At 45.8% G+C, this 26688-nt stretch overlaps 1 protein-coding gene across 3 annotated transcripts in view; it reads right to left on the reverse strand.

Annotated features, from left to right (window-relative positions):
* The window catches only part of ADGRD1 (adhesion G protein-coupled receptor D1), a 120491-nt gene that overhangs the window by 37567 nt on the left and 56236 nt on the right, over positions 1 to 26688 (reverse strand). For all 3 annotated transcript variants that reach the window (XM_088065027.1, XM_014253924.2, XM_005524211.3), the window contains 4 exons: positions 19673 to 19746; positions 17719 to 17842; positions 4224 to 4327; positions 1680 to 1791 (listed from right to left, as the gene is read on the reverse strand). In XM_088065027.1, coding sequence (XP_087921153.1) covers positions 1680 to 1791; positions 4224 to 4327; positions 17719 to 17842; positions 19673 to 19746 — 414 coding nt within the window. The remainder of the gene's footprint in view (positions 1 to 1679; positions 1792 to 4223; positions 4328 to 17718; positions 17843 to 19672; positions 19747 to 26688) is intronic.

Genomic DNA, 26688 nt, shown 5'->3' on the forward strand with positions numbered 1-26688 from the left:
TTTTTTTTTTTTTTTTTTTTTTATTGAGGACAGTCTTAAAACAGAGAGGTAATTTTATAGATATATCACAAACAAAAGCAGCTCATTCACCTCTCCATTTGGAAGTTTCCAGCAATGCCAAGCAGGAGTAATGAGTGAGAAAGAGATAAAAACCCTGATCCAGAGCTGCAGATAGTGGAGACATTGGATTTTCTGGTTGTGCTGGAAAAACCCCAGTGCTGGCTAACACCTTGTGCTTCCATTTCCATTTTCCTGTTTCTAAATAATATTTCCATTTTCCCCACAAACACCCTCAGGTGTTTGGAATGCTTTAGTAACCTAAAGAACTGTGGATGCAAATCCTGTGATATAAACCAGGTCTTGCTTTCTGGTGCTCCTGTCCCAGTTTCACCAGAGTAGCTTCAGAAAAGGTTCAAGAGAAAATCTGCAGCTATTAAACTGCAGCTCGGGTCTGTGAGTTTCTCAAGCCTCACTAAAGGAGCAGGACCTCTGAGAGCGCCCGAGATGCTGCAGGTGTGGGTGACGCTGGGACTGGTCCCTGCAGAGCACAGGTTCTACCTCCGCCCAAGCCAAACCACAAACACAAAGCTCTTTCACACGGGCTGAAGGTGATGCTGGCCTTGATAAGGTGCAAAGAGGCTTTCACACACCACCTGAAGTGACCCAGCTGAACTGGATGAAAATTTGGGATGGATGAAAAGGAAAAACCTGTGAGAATATGACACACTTACGCTGAGTGAACCTCCTATCGCCCCCAAGCCTGTGCCCTTTCAACAGGGTTTTAGCTCTCTACTCAAAGAGGATTATTTCCATGCCTGGTTTCTACTGTCTTCAGTTTCATCTTTTGCTACTCTCCAATGTCTTCACTCCGTTTTTCTGCTAAACCATCCCCTCTCATTTTCTCCCTTGCAGATTGCATGACTCATTCAGGACCCACCTGAATGTTAAACAGCAAAAGAATATGAATTTAGTTTTCCAAAGTGGTTTTAGATCCTCATGTAATGACTGCCTTGCAAACCAGGCATTACAGTTATTTAGAAACTTAACAGAAATTCAAGGGACCCCATTGGAGCTGAGTATAAATTTAGGTAACTGTTGTATTGGCAAAATGAACAATGTGCAAACCTAATATTTACTTTTACTGAGAAAGAACACCCCCACCAGCCCCCCAATAATAGACACCACTGACTGCTTCTGAAAAACAATGTGGAGCAACAGCTGGTCACAAAAGTAGCCGAGTTTTTACCAGCACAAACACAGAGCACCCTGAAAGGTTATTGTAAAATCAGGTTTTGTTTCTGCTCTTCAGGTGGAACTTTTGACCAAAGACCTTACATTACTTTAAATTGCATTTTTTAAATTAACAGTGGAAAGAAATGGATTTTACTGGTATAAATTTATGTATTTATAAATATATTTACTGTATATATTAAATATATTTACAGTATATATTTACTGGTGATACTGTTACCTCAGCCTATTTGTCCTAATCTAATCCAGCAGTTTTAGGTGCCAGTTTTAATGGTTTAGGTATTCCTGAGGAATTCCCCCTGCAGCAGGATGGCATTTTTTTGGCTAAGGCACGTTCAAAGCAGATCTGACATGGAGGAAAGGTTCCTGTGTGCAGGTGCAGCCATTCCAGGGTGTTCCCAGAAGAGCATCCCTGCTTTGGGACGTACCGTGGCGGGGCTGAGCTGGAAGCTGGTGAGCAGCAGGAGCTGGGCCAGCAGCACGGCGCAGGACAGGTTGGCGTGGATGTGGTAGCGCTGGTTGCGGATGGTGCTGACAGACCTGCGGGACACGGCAACGCTCAGAGCCACGAACCCGGCCCTGATTTATCAGCCGGCATTTCAACTGCCCTTGGCTTCTCTGGGCTTCCCGTGGCTGCTTCGGGCTCTCCTTGCACCAGCCTGGGGTGGGAGCTGCCTGCTTCCCTGGCTGTCTGCGGCTGTCCTGGAGGCAGCAGCAGCTGGATCTGCACCTGAGCAGGTCCGTGAGCAGCGACAGAACATCACCAAAGGCTCTGATCCCCAGGGGTGCTGTGATGCCAAGGAGGGCACAGCCACTCCTCACTGAATGGCACCGCCCAGCCCACGCTGTGCCACAGTTCCTGCCTTTATTTTGTTGCTATTTGCCTGTGTGGGAAATAAGGGAATGTAAAAGACATCGGTTCCAATTCTGATTTATACAAATACAACTTCTGAGCGCAGCAACGATAGCTCCATACACAGATGGGCAGTGCCTGTCTCGACACGGACCTGCTGTGGTTTCAACATCATTTGAACATATTTCTCTCGTTTTTCAAAAACCAGCTGGAAAGCTGACAAGAACAGGCTTTCCTGGAAGTCTGCTGACCTCGTGTTTCTGTTCTCATCCAGAAATAGGAAACAGAAAACAAAAACATTGATCTGAACATCTCAGGCCTTGCCTTTAATTCTGTTCTCTTTAAAAAACAAACAGTCCTGGTGATAACAGGCCCCTGTTGCAATGCACCCTGCCTGCTGCACTGCTCCATGTGAAGGGAATGAACAGGGAGATGACAAGAAGTCCCAAGGTCCAAAAAGGAACTCAAAGGATGCTCTGCCTGGTGCCGAGGGCTTTCTAATGAGGAGCTCCATGTGTCACAAACTGGGCAGCGTCACCCAGGAGGGGAGCAGGGCTCCCCGGGAAGGGGCTGCCATGGCCAGGACATGGAGTAGTGAAGAGCTTGCCAGATTCTTCTGCACTTGTGTCACCGTCATCTACCACCACACTGCAAAATTCCACTTCAGCTGCTTAATGAGACCCTGCTCTCCAGTGAAAAGATAATCAAATGATTTCAAACTGGCAGTTTGAAGGATGCTGTATGTAGGTGGTGTGCTCAACCCTGTGACAGTCAGCTGGCTCCAAGCTCTCTTCTGAGTCCTGTTTGCCTCCAGCTCCTTGAGGTTTTCAGCCCTGCTGCAGCAACACCTCCTCCTTTTGCTCCTTTTTCCTTTCTAAACACTCTAACATCCAATTTTGCACTCAGACTAAAATGGAGCAGATCATTCCCCTTAGCCTAAACATGCCACCAGCACAATGCCAGATAGGCAGATGTTGGACTTATTTAGAGTGGATTTTGCCACACATTATTGTCTTAATCCAAGTATGACCAAAACAGATCTCAAAACTTGGAAATAATGTGGGGTCTGGACAAAAACAAGCACTGCAATCAGTTTAGTGAGATTCAACAAGTCCTTTTCCCTAGAAAGTGGCCTCTTAACAGGATGTCCAAAATACATGCTCAGGCTTAGAAAACAAAAATCAAGCTCTTAAGTGGGAAGGGTTTAGTGTGTGAAAGGAGACAACCCCACTCCTTGCTGCACAACCTTGGACAAGTTGCTTCACCCTTAGTCAGGTTTTCTGTTTGTTATTTAAACACAAACCTTTATGAAAGCCTTTTTCCAGAAATGTTTGCATCAAACCCAGCTGGGCCAGAAAATCATTTGTCACTGCTGGAACATAAACAGGAATGAGGGCCCTGGGGCAGGAACCCTCCCAGCACAGAGAACCCTCACAGGGCTGCCCTGTTCTGGGCAGGAGATGCAGAGGTTTTGAACCAGGAGCCATGGGGTGAATTTCACTCTGCTTACAGTGTCCTTCATCCCACTGCAGCAGCACAGAAAACCAGCCTGATGCAGAACAGCCAGACACTTGACCATAAAAGTGACTTACATGAGGTAATTGTGTACAAGTTGTGTGAAACAAAAGCCAGGCAGCCAGTGCTGGCTGAGACTTCCTTACTGGGCACTCCTCTCTAAACCCTCTGCCCTACAGACAGGAGAGTGGAAGAGCAGCAAGTGCTGTCTGTGTGCTCCAAGCAACACAAGGATTTGGGGAGGGAGAAGGGTCCTGCAGTCCCTGCCCACGTTGTGCTGCAGTCCAGACCAAGACCTCCTACAAACCTCTGCAGGATTCCTGAGCTATGGCAAAGCATGGACAGCTTAAAAAAACCCCTTACAATCTCTCATGAGATGGAAACAGCTTGCCATATAAAATCCATCCCATTTCAGGAAATTAAAGTAATTTAGAAATAACCAACCAAGTGTTACAAATACACGTGCAGAATCTAATTAAGGAAGGTTGTAGAATTAATAGCCTTTGTTTTATCCTGAGTACCTGAAGGGATCCTACCAGCGGCCTGAAACGCTCTGCTTGCCTTTGTGCCAGCTCTCAGCAGGTGTGAAGTTAAAATTACTCACGACAGCACAGCGAATGTGACCAGGGTGATCGTCAGGCAGAAGATGGACAGAGCACAGCCGATGTAAGTGATGGAGGACAGGGCCACCTGGTGTTCTCTCGTCAGCTGCACAGAGAGGAAAAGGCACACGAGAGCTGTTAGTGGGTGTCTCACATGCAGAGCTGCTCAGCCCTGCCTCACTGTGTCCCTGCAGCGCCCAGGGCCAGGGAAACACGGAGCCAGTTCCATCATCAGCCCTGTTCTGTACCAAACACAGCTCCAGTTCCATCATCAGCCCTGTTCTGTACCAAACACAGCTCCATCATCAGCCCTGTTCTCTACCAAACACAGCCCCAGCTCCATCATCAGCCCTGTTCTGTACCAAACACAGCTCCAGTTCCATCATCAGCCCTGTTCTGTACCAAACACAGCCCCAGTTCCATCATCAGCCCTGTTCTGTACCAAACACAGCCCCAGCTCCATCATCAGCCCTGTTCTGTACCAAACACAGCCCCAGTTCCATCATCAGCCCTGTTCTGTACCAAACCCAGCCCCAGCTCCATCATCAGCCCTGGTTTGTACCAAACCCAGCTCCATCATCAGCCCTGTTCTGTACCAAACACAGCCCCAGTTCCATCATCAGCCCTGTTCTGTACCAAACACAGCCCCAGTTCCATCATCAGCCCTGTTCTGTACCAAACACAGCTCCATCATCAGCCCTGGTTTGTACCAAACACAGCCCCAGCTCCATCATCAGCCCTGTTCTGTACCAAACACAGCCCCAGCTCCATCATCAGCCCTGTTCTGTACCAAACACAGCTCCAGTTCCATCATCAGCCCTGTTCTGTACCAAACACAGCCCCAGCTCCATCATCAGCCCTGTTCTGTACCAAACACAGCTCCATAATCAGCCCTGTTCTGTACCAAACCCCTCTCCAGACCCAGCCTCAGCCCTGTTTTGTGCCAGGTTCCTGCTGCAGCTCCGCAGTGCCCTGGGCTCAGCTGCAGCACAGCCAGGGCAGCTCGCAGGGCCCGGGCTGATCAATCAATCAATCAATCAATCAGTGATCAATCTGTCAATCACAGCCCTGTGCAGGCAGCTCCTCTGACAGCAGGAGAAGGGGCAAACCCATCAGTGAACAGGCCAGCAGCCGTCAGTGGCAGCCCTGCAGTTGTTTTGGACAAGGGGCCGTGTTTGTGGCGCTGCTGGAGCAGCTGGGCTCACATCAGCACAACAGAGAGCCCCAGCAGGGACCCAGCCCGAGCAGCAGCAGGGAAAACCTCTTGTCTCAGCCTCTGCTTTTATCTACAGGCTTCTTTTGTAGAGGTCATTCCATTTTTATGAACATTTGAACTGTAACCCCATGGTGCTCTGCAGGATCTGTGTAAAACCTGGACAGAGTCAATGCGAGGGGGACCCTGTGGTTTGGGCACTCATCTGAAATTAATCAGAGTATGTTTTAATTTTCCATGCAAGCTCTCATAAAAGAATGACAAAAAAGCCACACCCAACAAAGGGAGCCAGGCAGAATTAATATGTAATAAGTAGAACAGAGCTAGGCAGGAAAAAGCTTTCTCATCCTTGAAGAATTTTCAAACATTTTTTCTGACTTGGTTTTGGATAGACTTGACATTCTCATAAACTGAAGGAAAAAAAATTAGTCAATCAAAGAGTTTTAATTTTGATGCTTGAAATACTGTGTTTCTATTTCAATGTCAATTCACTATTAATTAAATTCCAAGCTGAAAATGGACTCAAAGTGTTTATTATAAAAAAATACGAAAAGGAATGATATCTTTTCCAAAGCTTTTTTACAGTGCCTTTATCTAATAAAAACTAGTCCCTTCACATATGTTTGGGATTTTCTATTATTTTCCACACACAATAAAATTTCCCACCCAAATGAAGTATTTCATTAGAGATTATCAAACCAAAGCAGTTCTACCAATAAACTGCCCATTAAAATTCCTTTTAAAGGAGAGAAATAATGTGCCATGTGGTTATGGGTTATGTTATAAATCCAGAGAAGAAGGTGTATGTAGATTTTTCCTGTCATTCCCTGCCAGCTGTGGCAGCTCTGCTGTGGTGAGTTCAGTGGGGAGAGCTCGTGACTCCCCCAGCAGTGAGAGCCACTGAGGGATGCAGCAGCACCGACAGACAACTGTTGCTATGGTGTTGCTGTTCCTAGGAAATATGATGCAGCTCTTGAGTATTTTTTCTTTTTCAGCCAAAGACACATTTCTTTTCCCTGACTGGACAGCCTCAATCACAGAAACAAAAGAGTTCTGTGCACTGGAACAGCTTAAAAGCTCCAGATAATTCCTACAAAAGAGATCCCATTGTCCCTCATCCCCCAGAGAAGCCATGCACAGGCATTATTCACAGAATATTCCTGAAATAGAATAATCTGTGTGGTAAATGGAGCAGTTTAGAAGTGATTTCCTCATCAGGTCTATTCATGTCCAAAATGCATGGACCTTATTTCCTGATTTGTCCTGCAGACACCCTTTTCCCTGGCTACAGGTGGCTCACAATTCTACAGAAGGAGGAGGGGAGCTGAGGAAGTTTTCAGATGTAAAGTCACTCTGAAATCAGTATTTCTCAGTAGTTCAAGGCTCTCTTTCACTGCTTTCACTCCCAGAGCCCTTCAGCCAGCAAATGTTCCCTGGAGAGTTTCCCTGCTCAGGGAAGGTTCAGATTTACCGTGGGCTATCATGGTGTTTGCCTTGGCAGAGCTCTCAGCAGGGTGGTGGTGCCTTACATCACACACAAATACACAAAATACTGAGGAGCAAAGCAGTGCAATGGGCAAAAATCCCAGAATGGCAGAACCACAGAATCCCAGAATCCCAGAACCACAGGACCCCAGAATCCCAGAACCAGAGAATAACAGAACCACAGAATCCCAGAATGACAGAATCCCAGAATCCCAGAATGACAGAACCACAGAATCCCAGAATCCCAGAACTACAGAATCCCAGAACCACAGAATCCCAGAACCACAGAATCCCAGAACCACAGAATACCAGAACCACAGAATCCCAGAACGACAGAATCCCAGAACCACAGGACCCCAGAATCCCAGAATGACAGAATCCCAAAACCACAGAATCCCAGAACCACAGAATCCCAGAATCCCAGAACCACAGAACCACAGAATCCCAGAACCACAGAATCCCAGAACGACAGAATCCCAGAACCACAGAATCCCAGAACCACAGAATGACAGAACCACAGAATCCCAGAATGACAGAATCCCAGAATCCCAGAACCCCAGAACCACAGAATCCCAGAACCACAGAATCCCAGAATGACAGAATCCCAGAACCACAGAATCCCAGAATCCCAGAATGAGTTGGAGGGGACCTCAGAGCCCCTCCAGCCCCACCCCAGCCATGGCAGTGTCACCTTCCCTGTCCCAGCTGCTCCAGCCCCAATGTCCAGCCTGGCCTTGGGCACTGCCAGGGATCCAGGGGCAGCCCCAGCTGCTCTGGGAATTGTGCCAGGACCTCACCTCCCTCACAGGAAGGATTTCATCCCAATATCTGCTCTAAACCTCCCCTGCCTCAGTTTGAAGCTGTTCCCCTTTTCCTGGCACTACATGCTCTTGTAAACAGTTTCTCTCTGTCTCCCTTCAGGTGCTGAAGGCCACAATTAGGTCAGCCTGAAGTCCTCTCTTTTCCAGGCTGAACAAAACCACTTCTTTCCATGTGGGAAAGGTGCTCCATCCCCCAAAAATCAAACTGTTTGGCTTTTTTTCCCATAGTAATCCGAAAGAAGATGATGATCACACAGATATTTTTTTCCTCTCTAATTTCTTTGATATCACGTTTCTAAGAAAGTCTCTCTCTGGGTTTTAGTTCAGGCTTTCTCCAGAAACCCCTGCAGGGCAAGACAAAATGTGAATCAAGTCCTCACAAGTGAGCCTCTATTACTTTGAAATGAAAAAGGGAAAAAAAAAAATCTCTTTACAACAAAATGTAGAAGATTCACTGAAAGCTGAAATAACCTACACAGGTCCCTGCATCTGTGAGCTGGAAATTGCTCTTGCTCTGGTGAACACAACCAAAGTCTGATGAGGCTTTAAGAATGATGCTCCTGAATCAATTCTCACATCAGTCTGGCAGCAGCTTTTCCAGCAGCAGCACCACTGCAGCTCAGCCCCTGCTGCTGTGAGGGGCAGGGCTTTGGGCAGGGGTGGTTTTGGAGGAGCCACTGAAGCTGTTCCCAGGGGAGCAGCTGGGCTGGGGGTGCAGGAGGGGGTGAAAGCAGGATGAGAACGGCAGGGGAAAGAACACAGGACAAAAAAGGCTTGGAATGATTTCCAGGGTGTGCAGCCTCATTTCAGGGCTGTGGTGAGGGAGGGAAAAGAAAACGGATTTAAAGCCACCAGAGCTCCACAAACCTCTCACAAGCCAGCTGTCAGCACATCTGGATGTGGTGGGTTCTCATATCAAGGGGTAACAAGGAGCAGTTTGTTAGAAATACCTGGGCTGTCAAAGTATTGAGCCTCATTAATTAAGAAACCATTTCAATAAATTGCAATGCTCTGATAAGGGCTGATTTTACCTTACCTCAGCTTGTCATCTTGGAAGTTTACAGACTTCCTGCATGATGTGGAATATAAAACAGTAATTTGGGATGTTCTTGTTATCAGCACAAAAACTCTAATCAAGCTATAATGCTATTATTAAAGAAAAAAGCATTGAAAGTACCAAATAAAACATTGAGCAATCTGTGAAGCAGTCCCATGAGCCTGATTCTCACTCTTGTCCCAGTCTACATTAAATTATTCTTCTAAAATGTTTTGCTTCCTTGGGTTTATATGGTCAGTCTTTTACCCAGAAGAGCCAGGGTATGAGCTCATGCAGTCCTGAGTGTCACGGTCAGCAGCACTAAGAGACAGATGTTTCTCAGTTTCAGCTTTGACAAGGTGAAATCAAAAACTTCTACCTGATATAAATCTCCCACCCTTTTAGCCTGGGGTGTAACAGCCCTTCCCTTGAGTGCTGCCAAGCCCTGGCCCAGGCACTGGGGTTCAGCAGACCCAGCCAGCTGTGGCACCACAGCCCCATGTCCTTCCCTGTTCTCCTTTGTAAAAGAAGTTACTGCACTGCTTAACACTTTTATTTTGGAAACCCACAGCAAGCGGGTGGCCTGAGATGTGATCCTGCAAAGACACCAGTTCAGACTCCAAGGATGTATTTTTCATTTATAATGTTGGTCATAGCAAAAAAAAACAAAAGAAAGAAAGAGTGATATCTAACCATCTAACCTCTCTGTTTATAAATAACTGCACGGAAGATAAAAATATATTATTATAATGAGATGGTACTTTTCATCTCTGGAGTAGCTGGGAAAGGTCATTCAGGCTGAAAGACTTATTCAGAGGCTCTACAAGAAGAATTGTTTGTGTCTAGAAGAGAAAACCTCCTTATTTACATGAAGTTGATGAGTGGCCAGACACAGGAGCACAGCAGCCCCGGTTATCAGAGCTCTGGTTTGTGTTTCACTCCCTGGTTCAGCCTAGAACGGGACACGTTTGCATGTGCTCCGTGCCATGGAACCACAGCTCCTGCTCACTGCTGGAAATGCCTTTCTGCCCCAAGTCCAAACATCTGAGTGAGATTTTCATGTCCCTTTGGCTCAGCTTTGCCTCTCACAGGGACATTCCCACCCTTGCAGTGAAGGTTTTTCCCTGTTTGTTCATCTGCCAGGGGCTGCCCAGCACTGGAATCCACCCTGAAACCCTTCTGCAAAGTCTGGACATCCTCCCACGAGACCCCTCCTGGGGGGGAGGATCAATTAGGGCTCAGCCAAATCTACTGAAATTGTACCTTTAAAATGTAATCTGAGTCCAATTAAGAAAAGGATGAATAATTAACTTTGGCAGTCTGAGTGTCTCAGAGACATTAAAACGCTGGCTTTGGCTGATGAAGCTAATGGTTTTAATTGCCTCCAGAAAGGCTGCTGAAATTCAATTTCAGCCCAGAGAGGCCTTTATTTATATATTAAAAAATAATAACAACAATACAAATCTCTGTTTTCCTTCAGCTTGCCAAGCACTTTGTTAGGTACAGAACATTCAATTTTTTTTTTAAATTAACATCTGTGATGAATTCAGGAGGCTCAATCTACTCCCTGAGAACACGGGATTGATTTTGGTGGGGCCATGCTTAGTGGCACTGTACAATCACAGAAAAGCCTAATTTGATGCACAAACTTCTTTTCTCAAGCCACAATGCATCAGGAACTGTGAATTTAAAGAAAAAAAAGGCCTCTGAGAGTCAGGCTTCACAATGCAATCATCTTTATCAGCCATTTCCAGCAGAATTGTTTTTGAATTCCCCTTCTCTATTAACTCCTCAGCTCCCAGCAATCTGCACCCAAGTGCTGCAGAGGGGGCTTTTAAAGGTACATTTTCCTCCAGCCAGCCCAGCCTGGTGGTGATTATTTAAAACTTTTCAGTGTGACACAAAAACTACAGAATTTTCCAAATATCTCTGCCAAGATATTAATTAGTATTTTTAAATGCCCACATCATTTTTTAAAGTAGTTCTGTCATCAAACAGCAGGGATTCTGCTCATTACAAATCCCCAGCAGCAGGCTCTTCCTTCAAATGGAGCTGGAAGGAAGCAAGGCAGGGAGGAAGGACTCAAGTTGTGAAGGGGAATCAGATTATAGTGAAGTTTGGGACCAGAAAAGCCGATATTTTCAAGTTCTTCTTGAATCTGTTGTGCAATACAGAACAGGGTTTTTTCTGCCTTCCTTTCAAGTCTAAGGCTTGCAGTGTCTCAGGAAATGTTAAATGCTGTACTCACAGCAGATTATCCCTGTGAGACTCCAGGAGCTGCTTTTGCGCATCCACCCAGGGCTGGTGCATCTGTTCTCTGCCTTCTGTTCCAGCAGGAGCAGCCTCATCCTGTCTCCAATTAACAGCCAAAACTGGGTCCACTGGAGAGCACCACAGGGATCAGACCCACCAGGGCTCCAGCAGGCTCAGAGACACAGAAATGCAGAATTGCCAGACTCCCAGATCTTTCAGAGCAGTTGAGGATAAATAAATACCCAACCCCAGTGAAATTCAATAAAAATGAGTGTGTCCAGCTCTGTTTTCCTTTGGTTCCTAAAGGCCCACGTGGATTCAGAGCACAGACTCAATTTAAAGAGAAAAGTGATGGATGAAGGTGCCCTGCTCATAACATTTTTATACTGCACGGGGAAATCCTTTAGTCAGCAAGAACTGGCTGCCAAGTGGTTCAGTGCTTTCATTTCCACCATGGAAAGGAGGTCAATGTTCCTTTGGTGAGTATTCTGATTAAAATAGACTATCATGCTTCCCAAACAAAGCAGTTCTTTTGACAATTATAGCCTCTTAAATATTTGTGCTTTTCCAAAATAAAAAGTCATTTTTTGTTCTCCTCTGCTGAGTGGAATTCAGTAACTGCCAAACAATTCTCTAAGGAATTTGCAGGGTTTGGTATCCTGCAGCACTAGCCCAACTTTTCCCATTTAATTCCATGGGATTAGGGACAAGCAGAAGTTCTCCTGTTCCCTCCCATCCAAAGCAGCAGAGCTGTGCTGGCACAGGAGGGGATTAGCAGAGGAATGAACGAGGCTCTGAGCTCAAAATCAAGAGTTGTGCTCCACTTTCAGGGAAGATGAGCGGGGGCACAGTGAGGACACAGGAATGTGATGCCCAATCACTGTGAGCACATCAGGGGGATGTGCTCCTCCACAGGGACAATTAGCACTGCCATGAACGGAGACACAGCACAGAAAGTTCACAGAGCAGAGCTAGGATAAACACCCAGGCTGATTTATCTCTGTTCATCTGATGGCTGAGGGCTGTCTGAACTGTCTGTAGAGATCTTTGCAGTTACACAAACTGCCAGTGGTAATAAACAAGGACCAAAAAAATCACAATGCCTATCCAATTTTTAAATATGCAACAGAAAAGAAAAATTACTGCACTAAGGCATTATTCTTTTTATGTTCCCAGCAATGAAAAGCATGCTGAGAAAAGTAATTATATTAAAATTACAAAGCAGCAGAAATCAGAGAGTGCCACATCATTTCCATTTCATTGTCCTATTAGAGTATGGAGCTGGCTGAAGATTTTAAGAAAAAAGCTGATGATTTCAGACTGCTGTTTTATTGCACCTAAAGTGCAGTGTTTGTTCAATAGCTGCAATATTAGATTTAGGAAGCAATGCTCCAAACTGACAAATTACACACCTATCCCCCATATTTTTAATGCATTTTGCAATATTAGGACTTTTTCAAAGCAGCCTTTATAAACACAAATTGATGCACCTTTTTCTCAGTCAGCCATACATTATCAAAACTCAGCTATAAGACTGAAAAATAAAATAAAAACACATATACTGGCCCAAGGAAAGAAATTTGGGATTACTTTCTTTTTTGTAAATAGAAGCTCACAGATAAATACCCAAATCTTTTCAAAATCCTGGGCTCCCTAGAAATGCTCTGGGTTGTTTCTACAGTTCCAGATCAGACGGTTTTAAATATTTTCCCTGTATAAACACTTGTCTGCTTTCAAGCCCATTGCTGAGCTGTTTGAGCTGTATTGACTGATGGTCTCCTCTGAATTGTGAGCATGCTACAAATGGGATAAAAATAAAAGCTTTTCTAGCTTTAGAAATGCAGAAAATGTGTTCAAAACCCCAAACAATTTCTACCACAGATCGTATAACACTATTGCTTAGCTGGAAATGTCCATCCACATGTGAACTTTATGGGAGTCGTTTTTATACTCTCACAGTTGGAAAAGACAGCAAGAGGAAAAACAGGGAAAAAGAACAATTTAAGAGAATGGTCTAGGAGATATAAATACTTCAGTCATGTTCTGCACTGTCTCAGGGGAGGGGGACCCAAGCTCGAGCTCCATTTTTCTGTGGGAGAAAATGATTCCTCTTTAAAGGGATTTTTGAACCCTGGGTCCCCAGGTGTCCACCATCCTTTTGCTGAGATGACATTTACGTGGCAGATGGTACAAATAGCCTGGCACGCTTTGTAGTTGTTGGATCACTATGAAAATAAAATCTGCCAGATGGCTGGCACGTTTCCTGGCAGGAGCAGAGGGCCCCACTGACTGATGGGGGGGTAAAGCTGCCCAAAATGAAATAACAGCGTCTGAATTTTCTCTGAAGCACTTCTGAAGTGCAGCTCTCCCTGGGCTGGGTTCCTGCTGTCCAGGAAGGGAGATCCTGTCCGTGTGTGCTGCTGTCCAGCACAGAGCACACGGCTGGGACCCCCAGCTCCAGGGGATGGGAGATGGGAGATGGGGATCCAGGGGATGGGAGATGGGGATCCAGGGGATGGGAGATGGGGATCCAGGGGATGGGAGATGGGGATCCAGGGGATGGGAGATGGGGATCCAGGGGATGCTCCCAGCAGGGTCAGCCCAGCAGAGCCCCCCAGAGCCCTCCACAGGCAGCTCCTCGCCCTGGGGCTGCTCCCCCTGGGCCCTCAGCAGGAACAGGCACAGACACATCAAAACAAAGGGCTTCTTCCTCTCCTTCTCCCAGCACAGTGCCTGGGCACCAGCGGCTCCCCAGGGCAGTGCTGCAGGGCAGGACAGCTCTGTGCTGCTGCTGCAGGAGATCCTGCAGCTCCCCAGGGCAGTGCTGCAGGGCAGGACAGCTCTGTGCTGCTGCTGCAGGAGATCCTGCAGCACTGCTCTGTTCAAGGAGGGAGAAGGACAGGAATTGCTGCACAGGATCCTGCAGCACTGCTCTGTTCAAGGAGGGAGAAGGACAGGAATTCCCAAGGTGCTGCTGCAGCAATGGTTCCCTGTGAGGGATTTCTTTACCCTACCTCGGGTTCCCTGTCAGAAGGAGACTCTTGGTGAGAGCAATCTCTTGGTGTCTGCTCTGAGTGTCCAGGGTTTGCTCCTCAGTCTCACTGAGCTCATCAGAGCTGGCCAAAGACTTCCCAGCCCAGTTCTGATCACCTGCTGACCTTAATTACATCCAGGACATTCCTAAATGTAATCAAGGGTTGAACATCTTCCTTCAGCAGCTTTCTGCTCATCTTCAGTCCCACTTTACCTTCAAGCAACTTATTTGTTTAAAGCAGCTGATGACCACTAGTCTCCAAAATTCAAAATAAATGTTAGAATTCTCAAGTGAAGAGCAACAAGATAAACAAATCTCAGCAAGCGAGAATCTGGGCCAGGTGTGCCACAGACATGGCAGCAGTGATAGAACACAAATAATAATCTCAGCATCCCATGAGGTGCAATTCCTCAGCAGGGAACAGGCCGGTGCCAGGCTGGCATCTGAGCACCACGTGGCTCTAAGGATTTCCAAGATGGTTATTTCATTCCTGAAATAAACTTGTTACACCTGCTAATCCCTGCACCTCTGCAGGCACTAAACTGAGCTCAGCAGCAGCATTGTTTGTGTTCTTCTTCCACAATCACCTTGGCTTCAGTGCCTTAAAGCTCCTGCTGAAATTAACACAAAACCTGCAGTGGTGTCCAACATTTGTAATCTGAGCTCAGTTTTAACTAAGTCACAGCATAAATTCTTCCCATGCTGGTGTAGAGCCCACAGATATCAGAGCAAAGATTCATTTTGTCACATTTAATATTCCAGAATTTCAATTTTTTCTTTGTGAGTAGTCTCTTTCAATTTCTTTCTCTGAATATTAGAATAAAAATGATTTTTTATCTCAGCAGATCTCAGCCTTTGAGATAATCTCTAGCTGGCCTACAGTAGAACAGCAACTGAATCAATCTAGCTGGTTTTGAGTAAAGATCAAGAAGAAAAATGAAGAGCTCACAGCTTGTTCTCAAGAACTTTCTTGCATTTCTGCTCTCCCTAGAAATTAGACCCACCTGACAATCTGTGCCATAAATGTCTAACAATTCATCAGCATCCCTCTTCTCAGTATTTCGAGTGTTCAAGAGACAGCACCAGGAGATGCAAGATACCTTCAGTTTTGTTCCTATGAATGTGTCACTGAAACAAAGTGAAATCCATGTGGGACACTGCAGTTCCTCCCCAAGGCAGGTGCATAAACCAGTGACACAGTTCTGCAGAGATAAAGAATACTGAGGATACAGAGCTGCACAGAATGGAGAGAGCTGCTGGACACTGGGAAGAGCTGGAGCAGCTCCAGCAGGAGGGGAGGCGCTGGGGCAGGGCCACAGGACTGGACCCTGCTGAATCCTGCAGGTGGAATCAGCCAGACTGAACCGTGTCAAGGAACAGAGAGGAGTTAAACAAGCAGATTCTTGTTGGAATTTAGCGTAACTGGGGATAAAATCACCATCCTTGCCAAGGAGTTTCCAGGCAGGCTCAGCTCTGTGGCCAGCACCCAGCTCACCTGCCCAGGGGCCAGGGGCTGCTGAGGAAGGTCCCTTCGGTGCTCAGAGACACCCTGGCTTGCTCTGAGCTCCCCGAGGTTCCTGAGGGCTCCAGCTGGGAGCAGCAAACTCAGAATAACTCCAAAGTCACATTAATGGGAAGCTCGTGGCCCTTTTCCTTTGAGCAGAAAGAAAATCCACGTGAAGAGGAGCCGAGAGAGTGAGAGCACTCATCACACTGGGCTGCTCTGGAGACTCACGGATTTCCTCCCAGGGGCTCTCCCTGGGGATGTTCTGCCATCAGCAGCACCCTGCTTTAAATGTTTTCATTGTTTTCTGTGCCTGTGCCTGCCTTTCTGCAGGGGCTGGCAGAACCATGCATGCCTGGTGTTCCTGTGCCTCTGACTGCTGCAGGAAAGGCTGCAGAGGTGCCCTTGGAGAGGGGCTGTGCCTCCTGCTGCTCCCCTGAGAGCTGCACTGCTCTCTCCATGGGGAGAAAGGGAAATGACACCTCCCACAGGAGAAGGGAAATATGAAACACCCAGAGAATTCCCATGAAAAATTAATTCCCTTTTTTTTTTTTTTTTGGTACCAAAATACAGCTTTTGATGAAAAATTCTACAGTTTCCAGGCAGTTCATTTCCAATAACTTATTTCCATTTTTTTATGAAAAGCAGAGCCCTTTGGGTAAGAATCTATTTTTTTTCCCCAGAATCTAAAGAAAAATAAACATTCTGTCAAAAACAGTATTCATATAAAAAATTTGATCCATTTTAATTTATTTGGCCACAGATGCATTAGAGCTGTGTAAACAGAGCTGTTCAAACGTGGGCAATTGCATCCTCCCACCCTCTGCTACTTGTTTCATGTTATCTGTGCCCTTCATTTGTGAAAAGAACATTAAAATACGCAAAAGTTCAAGATCAGATATAACATCACTGCAATGATTCCTCAGAGCACTGACAGTCTGGTGTTCCAAGGGGTGATTTACATGGACCCTTTGAACCCTGGCTCCTGGATTTCTGAACGTGCTGAACAAACACAAGTACGTGCTGAAAATCCACAGCATTTTAACATTTACTTAAGAGGGTTCCAAGGACACCTGAGAGAAGTCTCCAATTGTCATGTTGGTTCAGCAGGATTTATTTAGCAAATGTTTTGGGAATTTTTAACTTGAGCACAGTCTGCTGGCACAGCTCAACAGCCAGAAATTCTCTTTGCCTGACTTTTATCTTCATGCCAACTACACAAGGAAGATAACAATCCCTTTCACTAGTTAAAAGAATTAGTACCACAAGATAATCCTAAATGGTCAGCTGAAGGGATATGTCTTGGACAAAGATCTGGGATGAGATTTTCCTTTTATCATGAAGGGGAAAGCAGAGCTATGGAAAAACATTCTGCACAAAGTCTGGTGGATGTAAATGCCTCAGACCAAAACTTTCAGGAGAGATAAAGTATTGAAAATGGAGCTATTAAAGGACTGTGAGGAACTGGAAGGTCCATCCACATCCAGCCTATCCTAACTATGTGTTTCAGACCTCTTAAGGAAAACTTGATTCCTAAGAACTCTGTATGAAATATCTTTGATCTCTAATTACTAATATTGCATAATGCAAAAAACTTATTGCAGCATCCCATTGATCAGCACAATCCTAAATGTGTTTAGTTGAAAGCTGGGCCTTTCAGAGCCTTTCCCCAGGGGAGAATCAACCAATCTTCCAGTGGCATTTAATTGGTGGCTGTCCCGTTTAATCCTGGATAATAAAGCTGCTCTTTAAAACAGGGTTAATAATAGCACATTTCTCCCAAGATAATTCTGTCTCACAAGATAGGAGGTCTTGAGGCAAAGCTGTGTTTTATTATTAGCCTGAAGAGTTCCTAGAAAAATTATACTTGGAAACCAGCTGGGGTCATTAGGTGCTGTACAGGTAATAAAGATAATAATGGTGAGATAAGAAGTGGATGAGCTGAGGAAGCCAAGCCCACCTTCAAGTGGTCAGCCTGACACAGAGGGTGGGGTATTCACTCAGCTCCCTGGAAAACACAAGAGAAGCGAGAAACAAATCCAAGATGGGTATAAATGAACCCAGTTTCAGTCACTTACGTGATGTGAGGACTCAACTGATGTATTTGTGCTTCATTTTTAACAGAGAGATTTAGTGCTTTGCTGATCTCACCTTCAGAGGCACCACCTGCATCAGAATGGCGAAGTTGGTGAGGTGGTTGCAGAGGCACACGGAGTGGTTGAGGTCCCCACTCTCACGGACACAGCCCTCACTAGACCAAACACCAGTTCCATTGCTGTAAAGCACAAAAACCAGAGCACAAACACAAAAACAAACATCAAAACGCTTCTGCTGTAGCTTCATTTGACAGGCACTGTACCCCACAGGAGATGAAAGGGTCTGGAAGCCATCTCAGACCCCACAAACACTGCTGGTGTCTCCTCAATTCCATCATGGAAATAGGCCAGGAAAACATTCACCAGGCACAGGTCAGACCCCTCCAGGAAGGTCTCTAAAGATTTCTGCCCAGTTTTACAGTCGGTGGATGATAACTAAACCATTTCCTTACATTTTGCATCTCATTTATGGCATTTCACCAGACCCAGATTTCTGTATTCTGGGAGCTGAGGTGTCGGACAAGTCAATAACTGCAAACCCCCAGCAGCAGCCGTGTGTCCTCTGTGCTGCCAGGCCCTTTCCCACCGTCACTGTCCCCCTGCTCCAGCTGCCTGACACCATCCCTGGCACTGCTGGCCCTTCTCCCCGAGGGGCAGCTCTGGCTGCAGGGGAATGGCTGGGCAGGATGGGGGTCTGGGCAGGATCCTCATGCACTTTGCCTTTTTGTGCCATTTTTCAGCAGTGATCCTCATGACTCTGCTTTCTCTTGGAGCCAGGGCAAGGCAGAATTCCCTGTGCTCTCCCAGCCTTGGCAGCACAGGTCACCCACCCCACTGTCTGACAGCAACTCTGCATTTCTTCAGATTTTTCTGAGTCCTGCAGACTGAGTGATCTGTTCTCCTCTCAGTGCTTATTTTAAACATCATTATTACCTCATATTTCTGTCCTTCAAGACCTCCTTGAGTTCTCAGAGAGCCTGTTGTAGGTCAGAAACCAAATTAACTACCGTGCACTAGGGAATAAAACCATGCTGCCACCAAGGAGGCTCGTCTGGAAGGACAGATTTCACGTTGAGTTTGCATCCTTACAAAGCCTCCAGGGCCCCAGCCCCAGAGGAGAAGAGGAACAATGCCCCAGCAATATTCATTTGCTTCAGTAAAATCTGCTTCTAATTTATCCTCATTTGTGGGCCTAACAAGGAGTGACTGCCAGCAGCTGGGGCAGTCGGACACACGGGAAGGAAAACTTTGGTGAAGCAATAACCGAGACCTTCCCGAGCACAGGAGGTACAGGAGGGATCACAGCATCCCAGACCATTGCTGCATCCACTGGGCTTACGCTGTTATGGCTCAAAACCCGTTAATCCCCATGAAATTAAAAATTCACTACTTGTATTCTTTCTCAATTAATTCACTAAGAGCAGCGTATTTCAAAAGAAAAAAAAAATAATTAAATTTATTCAGTGCTAAACAAAAAGAAATAAAAAGGTACTGCTTTTCCATAACTCTTACTTTCTGAGTCAAATTTGAGGTGATATTTATTTCCCTTTAATTGTAATTTTCAGTCGAGGGTTATGTTTTATCCATTGCATGCAGTGGCCAGAATTCCCAGCTCTGCAATACTGATCCCACGTGATGCTGTGGCACAGGCACAGCCCCAGAGGAAACAAAGGCTGTGCTGGAGCTTTGCCTCCCTGGAACATCCAAACACCTGCCCAGGTGGGCACACCCATGGGACAAGAAAAGCACGATTTGGGTCAGTCTGCAACTTTGATTCCAAAATGTTTCCAGTTCCCAAATACTGACCTAAGCAGGGTCTGTGAATAACAAGTCTCCAAGTGATGGTAAGAAGAAACAATCAGGTTGTGTTTTTTATAAGCCAGTGGTTCCATTTCTATAACTATTTCCATGAATGAAAGGAAGCAGAGGAATATGGATAACACCCAGCATCACAAAGTAAGTGTAATTTAATAAAACCAAGTTAAAGGATTTGGAATTATGCAACGTACCTATAATCCAGGAATGCACAGTAAAGATGAACTCTGTTACTTTCATTCAGTGCTTGGCTGTATTGCCTGGGTGTCTGCAAGAAAAAATATAAACCCTAAGGAATGTTTAAAAAGGACTAAATTCCACTATTCAGCTACTTCACATTCTCATTGCTGCAATAATTTCAAGTGACTTATTAGAGATTAACACACCAGAACCGGCAGCAAAATTGTTCAGTCCTCATATCTTCAGCACAAGCTCCAAACATGCAAAGGCTGGTATTCACTCTTAATTTTACACACTGGGATTAAACTTGTACCACTCTGAGTGAGAAATCTGTGTCCTGTTTAAGCAAATAGCAAACCAGGGTCATTACTGCACAGACACAAATACATGTGTTAATTTTTGCAGGACTGGGACATCATTCTTCAGCATCTATTTGGCTTCTTTGGATTTTGTTCATCGTTTGTTCTCCCTGTGTAATAAAAGTGTCACATTTTACGATTAATAACTCTGAAATATGTGTGCTACAATGACCAACTCCCAGACATTTTCTTTCCACAACAGCAATTATTTTAAACATACATTCAAACTGGAAGAGCAATGCCGTAATTCAAGGTTTTATTTTAGCACACCTCAGCAATATAATGACATCATTTCTATCTTCCATAAACAGCTTTAGCAACTAACTCAATCTCCTATACCCAAGAAGCTTTGAGATCCCATTCTCCACTCCCTTACATGAGCTTGACGACAAAATTATTCAAATTATATTGGAGTAATAGTTTGTTACAGACAAAATATGCAAACCAGAGGATTTCCATGTTTGTTCAGCCCTTTCTAATACATAAATCCCTATAATCCACGTTATGTGGACCCTGCCTTATGGCAATTTTTTAATTCCAAGAGTCTTCAACACAAAAAAATCACTGGTGAATTAACAGCTCTCAGATTATTGCAACACACTTCTGCTGTTGAGACAAAGGATAATCAAGTTTTGTTCTCCTTGTTTCAGAGAATGAAAAAACAAACCCCACCACCTCATCCTGCTGAAACTGAACCAAGTACAAGAAGTTCCTGGAGGAATTTTGCTGCTCCTGTGTGCCAGGCCCAGCGAGCAGTGTCAGGCACGGGGCAGCCCAGCTCCCCCAGCTGAGATAACCCAGCACTCCTGCCTGCCCAGGGCTGCCTCTGCTCCTCTGGATGGCCACAGCTCTGCTGCAGATAAGGAATTTACTGCTTAACCCCATCTCTGGGAGCACTCATGGAATTTTCTTATCTGCCCCAGCTGTTCCCTGGCCCAGCTGTGCCGTTCCTTGCCTCCCCTTTTCCCCCAGCCCAGTGCTGCAGGTCAGGAGCTCTGTGCAGAGCCAGGACTGGAGCTGACCCTTCCCTCTGCTCTGGGGACACCTGGAGCCCTTTTCCATCAGGAGCAAACCCTGACACCTCACACCCCACAGTGTCCCCCTGGGAACAGATCCACGTCCCTCACCCCCAGCAAAACCTCACTGACACAGCCCCAGCCCGCTCGTGCTGCTTTTGTAATTTGGAGCTTTGCTGGCAGAGCTGATCCTGCTCCAGCAGCACGAGGGCACAAACCAGCTGTGCCAGCTGTGCCAGCTGTGCCAGCTGTGCTGAACCCTGCCCAGCACCTCCACAGCTCTCCTGAAGTGAGACAGGGACACAATCTACAGCCAGCTTCTACTGCAAATTATTTCACTTCTATGGCAGACAGTGGCTAAAAACCCCCAGAAAAGGAGAGAGAGGAAGATCTGTAATAACAGCAAAGATGGAGCAATAGCTGCTGTTCCTGATTTGTAAATCTCTATTCTAATACACTAAATGGAAAGGGATCTTCAGGGTCAGCTTGGAAGAAGACATGGTACTGCAGTTGTGTATGTTCCACACACATAAACCCCAGATGTATGTTTTACCCTCAATTAAATTGCTCTGGCAAGGGACAAGTCGTTGTTTTTCTCCATCTTAACTCTAAACACAGATGTCCCTCATTAGCCAATGAACCTCACCAAGTGAGGCCATGCAGGCCCTGACCTGTCCAGAACTGTGCATGTACTCAGATGGAGAAAGAGTAAGTAAATAAAAATAATGAAAAATAGATAAATAGCTTAAAGAATGGAAAAGAAGGGTCTGTCCCAATTTGTCTTCTTATTACTCTAAAAGAATCTGTCCCATGTTTTATCATCCATGATATATAATCTCCACAAGGCTTTCCAGTGCCATTTATGATAACTGCATAAAATACTCATCTTCTGAGACTTCACTGAAGTTCTGCAGCAGAATTGTCATTAGGATAGAAAGCCCTCAACACATAAGAAACTGGCTACAGAGGAATAAACTCCCTCTGATCTTCAACAGCTCTACTTCAAAGTGCTCTCTAATCTGTGAGAAAGGAGCTGACTGTACCTCAATATTGCACTTCTTAAGTTAAACTGTGTGTGACAGATTATTTGTGACTTGGATCCTGTAGAACTGAGGATATTGATTTAATGACACTGATAACAGAAAGCTTAAAATACAAGTAGGCTTTTACACTAAAAGATTAAGTCACTTGAGTGTTTATTAAAAGCCTGTGAAAGGACAGTTTATGAAGCTTTCAGGAGAGGGAAAGTAGCAGCACACTGAGTAATCCAGGATCTGTGCATGTGCTCTCCCTAATCCACATCCTTCAAATCATTCCTTCTGCATGGAGAGGGCTAAATGCAGCTTCTCCAAAAAATAATTCATTGCAAGGGGAAAGCAAATTCTTGGCCCCAGACACAGGGCCCAGCCAGTGCCTGTCTGATGGAGCCTGAACCTTGAGGAAGGAGTGGTTGGACCCAGCACCTTGAGGGTCTTTTCCAGCTGTAACAATTCTGTGTCTGTCTGTCTGTCTGTGTGTGTTTACACCATGGCTGTCCAGCACCCCTTACAGCGACCACTCAGAGCCAAGCAAAGCCCCCAGTTCAGGGGACATCCCCAGGGGATGTGCAGGGATGTGTGCTGGGGATGTCCCCAGGGGATGTGCAGGGATGTGTGCTGGGGATGTCCCCAGGGGATGTGCAGGGATGTGTGCTGGGGACATCCCCAGGGGATGTGCAGGGATGTGTGCTGGGGACATCCCCAGGGGATGTGCAGGGATGTGTGCTGGGGATGTCCCCAGGGGATGTGCAGGGATGTGTGCTGGGGATGTCCCCAGGGGATGTGCAGGGATGTGTGCTGGGGATGTCCCCAGGGGATGTGCAGGGATGTGTGCTGGGAGCACTCCTGGGAACCAGGCACAAGCCAGGCTGGGTGGAGGAGGAGGCCAGAGGAGGGGGTGTGGGCTGAAGGGACTGCTGGAAACCTTCAGGAAAACCTCCTTGCAGGAAATGTCATGAACACAACTGCAGAAGGAAAACAGGCAGCCAGCTGCTGCTGGGAAGGCTTGCCAAGGAAGAGAGGCCAAGCAGAGGGTGGGGTGAACCTTTATGAGATTAGCTTGTCTCTCCTCTCCTCCCCTGGATTTAAAAAGCAAATATTTAAGCACACAGTGGTGGCCACCAGGAGTGGAGGGTGTGCACCCTCTCTCTCCAGAGTGAAGAAGGAGGAACCTTTGGGCCAGGGCTGTCACTGACCCAAACTCAGCAGCTCCAAGCCCAAAGTGTTGGGTGTCCTCTCATCCAAAGCAGCTCACAATTTACCCCTTCAAGTTCAATTTGGAGTCAATTCGTCTCTGTTTGCAAAATACAGAATTTTGCTAATTCAGAGATGTTTAAGACTTGCTTTCTCAGCCTCCAAGGCTGCTATGGATTATGTTGAAGATGGCAAGAAAAGGCACTAGACAAGGCTTTTGTCTGTATGTTTGTGTCTTTTGAGCTTCACTTACATATTCTTATGGGTGTGTGATTCAAAACAATTTTTGATTTTGATTTATGGATTAAATTAGAGACAAAAACGATGCATCTAATTTAAGGATTTCCTGTCCTCACAGAGACATCCTGACTGTTAGTGTGACCTATTCAGGGACTCTTGGTTTATTGACTTTCCTTCCCATCCATTTCTCCTAATTACCTAGAAGATTAAAACTTCAGGGTACATGCATCTACTGAGTTACCTGGAAAAAGACAGACAAAAAGAATAATCACCCATTTCTATGGTGGTTGTATTGGCTGTTTTCTTCCAAGCTGTGAGAAAACTGCATTGCAACAGATTCTGGGCTTAGATCAGCCAACTGTTTTAATTTAGAGCCCATTTGACTGATTCACCCTAAGATGTAACTAGCATATGTAATGAAAAAAAAATTGCAAATTGCACAAAAAGGAATTTAGGTTATGAATAGGGAATTAGAGTGTGCTATGGATAAAAGCCAGGCTTTCAGTTGTTTCATTGTTGTGAACAGAGCTGTGCCAACACACACTTTCTGAAGCAATGAGCACAGCACTGTAGGCTCCCAGGAAAGTTTGCTGAATGCATTTCCTAATGGAACAATCATATAGTTAAAAACTGCATGAAATCACAAAGGGTGGGAGACTGTGACAGACAGCAATATAAAGCTAAAAATGAGGTTATAAAGCCATCTGAAATCAGAGAAAGTTGCCACATGGATTGGACTTGATTATTCCTTTGCCTGAAGCTAAAAATAGTTGAAGTATCAATTTCCTGCAAAAATAGTGTTAATCAAATGTTACACCAATATCCTTCCCCAGTTCTCAGAGTTGTCTATTTAACAGCTGCTGAATTGGGCAAGCAGTGTGAGAACAACAAAGTAATGAAAAGACCCATGAGCAACAGACTGAAAAATGTCTTGGCTGCTCTACCAGATATCATTTCTATAAGAGAGAAAAAAGGAGGAGAGAATGGATGAGGAGATTGTCCCCGTGCTTTCTTTTTTTAATTACGGCACACAGCAAAAAAAAATTCACTGCTTTCAAATATGTAGAGCATCAGAAGATCTTGCTGTGTTTTCTGCTACCAAGCCCACAACCATTTGAATAAAAATGTCCTTCCCTTAACAGGATCCCATCATTTTTCACAGCACTGAACAAGGGGCTTCCTGCAACAGCTCCAAGCCAAGCTCTGAGCGCCTGCAGATGTCAGTGGGGGCTGGCAGGCCCTGTGCCTCTGTCACACACTCACTTTGAGCTGCACAAACTGTCCCTTGCTGCTTGTCTTCTCTCTCTGCTCAGTTCAGGTCACCTGCCCACGGTCCAGGTGAGCTTCCTGGCACCTGGAGAGGCTGTGGCTGCTGGATGCTCACTGGCTACAATGCCATGGCACAACAATGGCTCTTCTCTCTGCTTTTGGGTGCTAACAGCATTAAATCAGTTCTTTCCAAACTGCTCAAGGAAAGCTGCAATTTTAGCAACACAAACTGTCTGCAGCCCTTGAGTTAAAATTATAAACTCCCTAAACACACATGCACAGCTCCAGGTGGCTTTTCTTTAACTTTACAGCCCCAGAATTCCCACCCTACCAGAGAGGTTCCACTCATGAAATCCCTCTGGCTCCAGGGGCCAGAGCTGAGCCTGACCTGGAGGATTCCTGAGCACAAAGTGGGTGCTCAGCCTCTCTAACCTCAGCCCCTGGGGGCTTCCACACCTGCCTTGCTTCCAGGGTCTCAAATATCCAACAGCAAATTGCCCTTTTTCCTGCCCCTGGGCACGGTGGGTGTTTGGGGGTGTCTGGGAGGTGTTTGGGAGGTGTTTGGTGAGTATTTGGGGGGTGTCTGGGAGGTGTTTGGGGGGTGTCTGGTGTGTGTTTGGGGGTGTTTGGTGAGTATTTGGGGGGTGTTTGGGGGTGTTTGGTGAGTGTTTGGGGGTGTTTGGGGGTGTTTGGGAGGTGTTTGGGAGGTGTTTGGGAGGTGTTTGGGAGGTGTTTGGGGGTGTTTGAGAGGTGTTTGGGAGGTGTTTGGGGGTGTTTGGGGTGTTTGGGAGGTGTTTGGGGGTGTTTGAGAGGTGTTTGGGAGGTGTTTGGGGGGTGTTTGGGGGTGTTGGGTGTCTGGTGGGTGTTTGGGGGGTGTTTGTGTGTGTGCTGAGGGCTGGGCAGGGCTGAGGAGCTGAGAGCCAAAACTCCTCAGTTTGGAAACCTGAACTACTTCAGATGCAGCACTGCAGTGTAAAGCCATGCCAAACACCCACTGACTGCAGTCTGCATTAATAACACTCACAATATCGTTGTAAATCATGGTAATAAAGCAGAGCACAGAAAGGTTAAAAAATAGCTCCAGAAAGAAGCAGGTTCATTTTCATTAGAGATGCATGGAGCCACCTTGAATGGAAGATGTGCACAAATAGAAACTGCAGGATAAGGACCTTTGAAATTCAATTTGGGAAGCAACTGGGTTACATCAGTAAATATTTGATGTTTAAAAAATTTAAATGCCAGTCAGTGAGAAGCAGAGCTCAGCCTGGCAGCCTTTCCTTATGTAAGCACCAAGAGACAGAACTGAGCTGATGATCTGTGTGAAAAGCTGCCTTAATGCTCAAGTGAAAACATTTTTCATGTTCCTTAAAGCACAGCTCTGTTCCAAAGGATGAAGAGGTAGAAATATTGTCTCTCAATAAATAGCCTCATTTATGTAATTAGCAATACAGCAGTCAGAGAGTTTGGATATGTCCTTACAGTTAAACAGTTCTATCCATATGTAAGAGAAAAATTGTATGTCCAGAGCCATCTAAACTTCCATCGAAGGATGGACTGAGGGCAAAGCCAAGCCAGTGGCACTGAGGCAGCCTTGTCTCTTTAATTTCAGCAAGTCAGTCCCAAAGGCAGAGCAGGAGAGCAGCAGCTCCCTTCCTGTGTGTTATTAACAGAATTGTCTGTGCAGGGCCAGAACCATCAAACTGGGGACCCTCCACATTGCCTTCGTGCTCAGGGCACCACCTCCAACCACACACTGCCTCTCCAAAATTAATGAGCACAGCCTGGCTCCAAAGAGAGCTCATTTAAACCAAGTAATTAAAAATGCAAGTTATTCCACCCAAGGTGCCCATGTGGAAGCAGTTACTCACTGCTTAAAAGGCCCTACTCTGACTTGATGTACCGCACGTTACAGAGT

Source organism: Pseudopodoces humilis, chromosome 20 (assembly GCF_049639895.1).
Source record: "Pseudopodoces humilis isolate 2021_Gansu_Grassland_sample_001 chromosome 20, ASM4963989v1, whole genome shotgun sequence".
In the NCBI taxonomy this organism is placed as follows: domain Eukaryota; kingdom Metazoa; phylum Chordata; class Aves; order Passeriformes; family Paridae; genus Pseudopodoces; species Pseudopodoces humilis.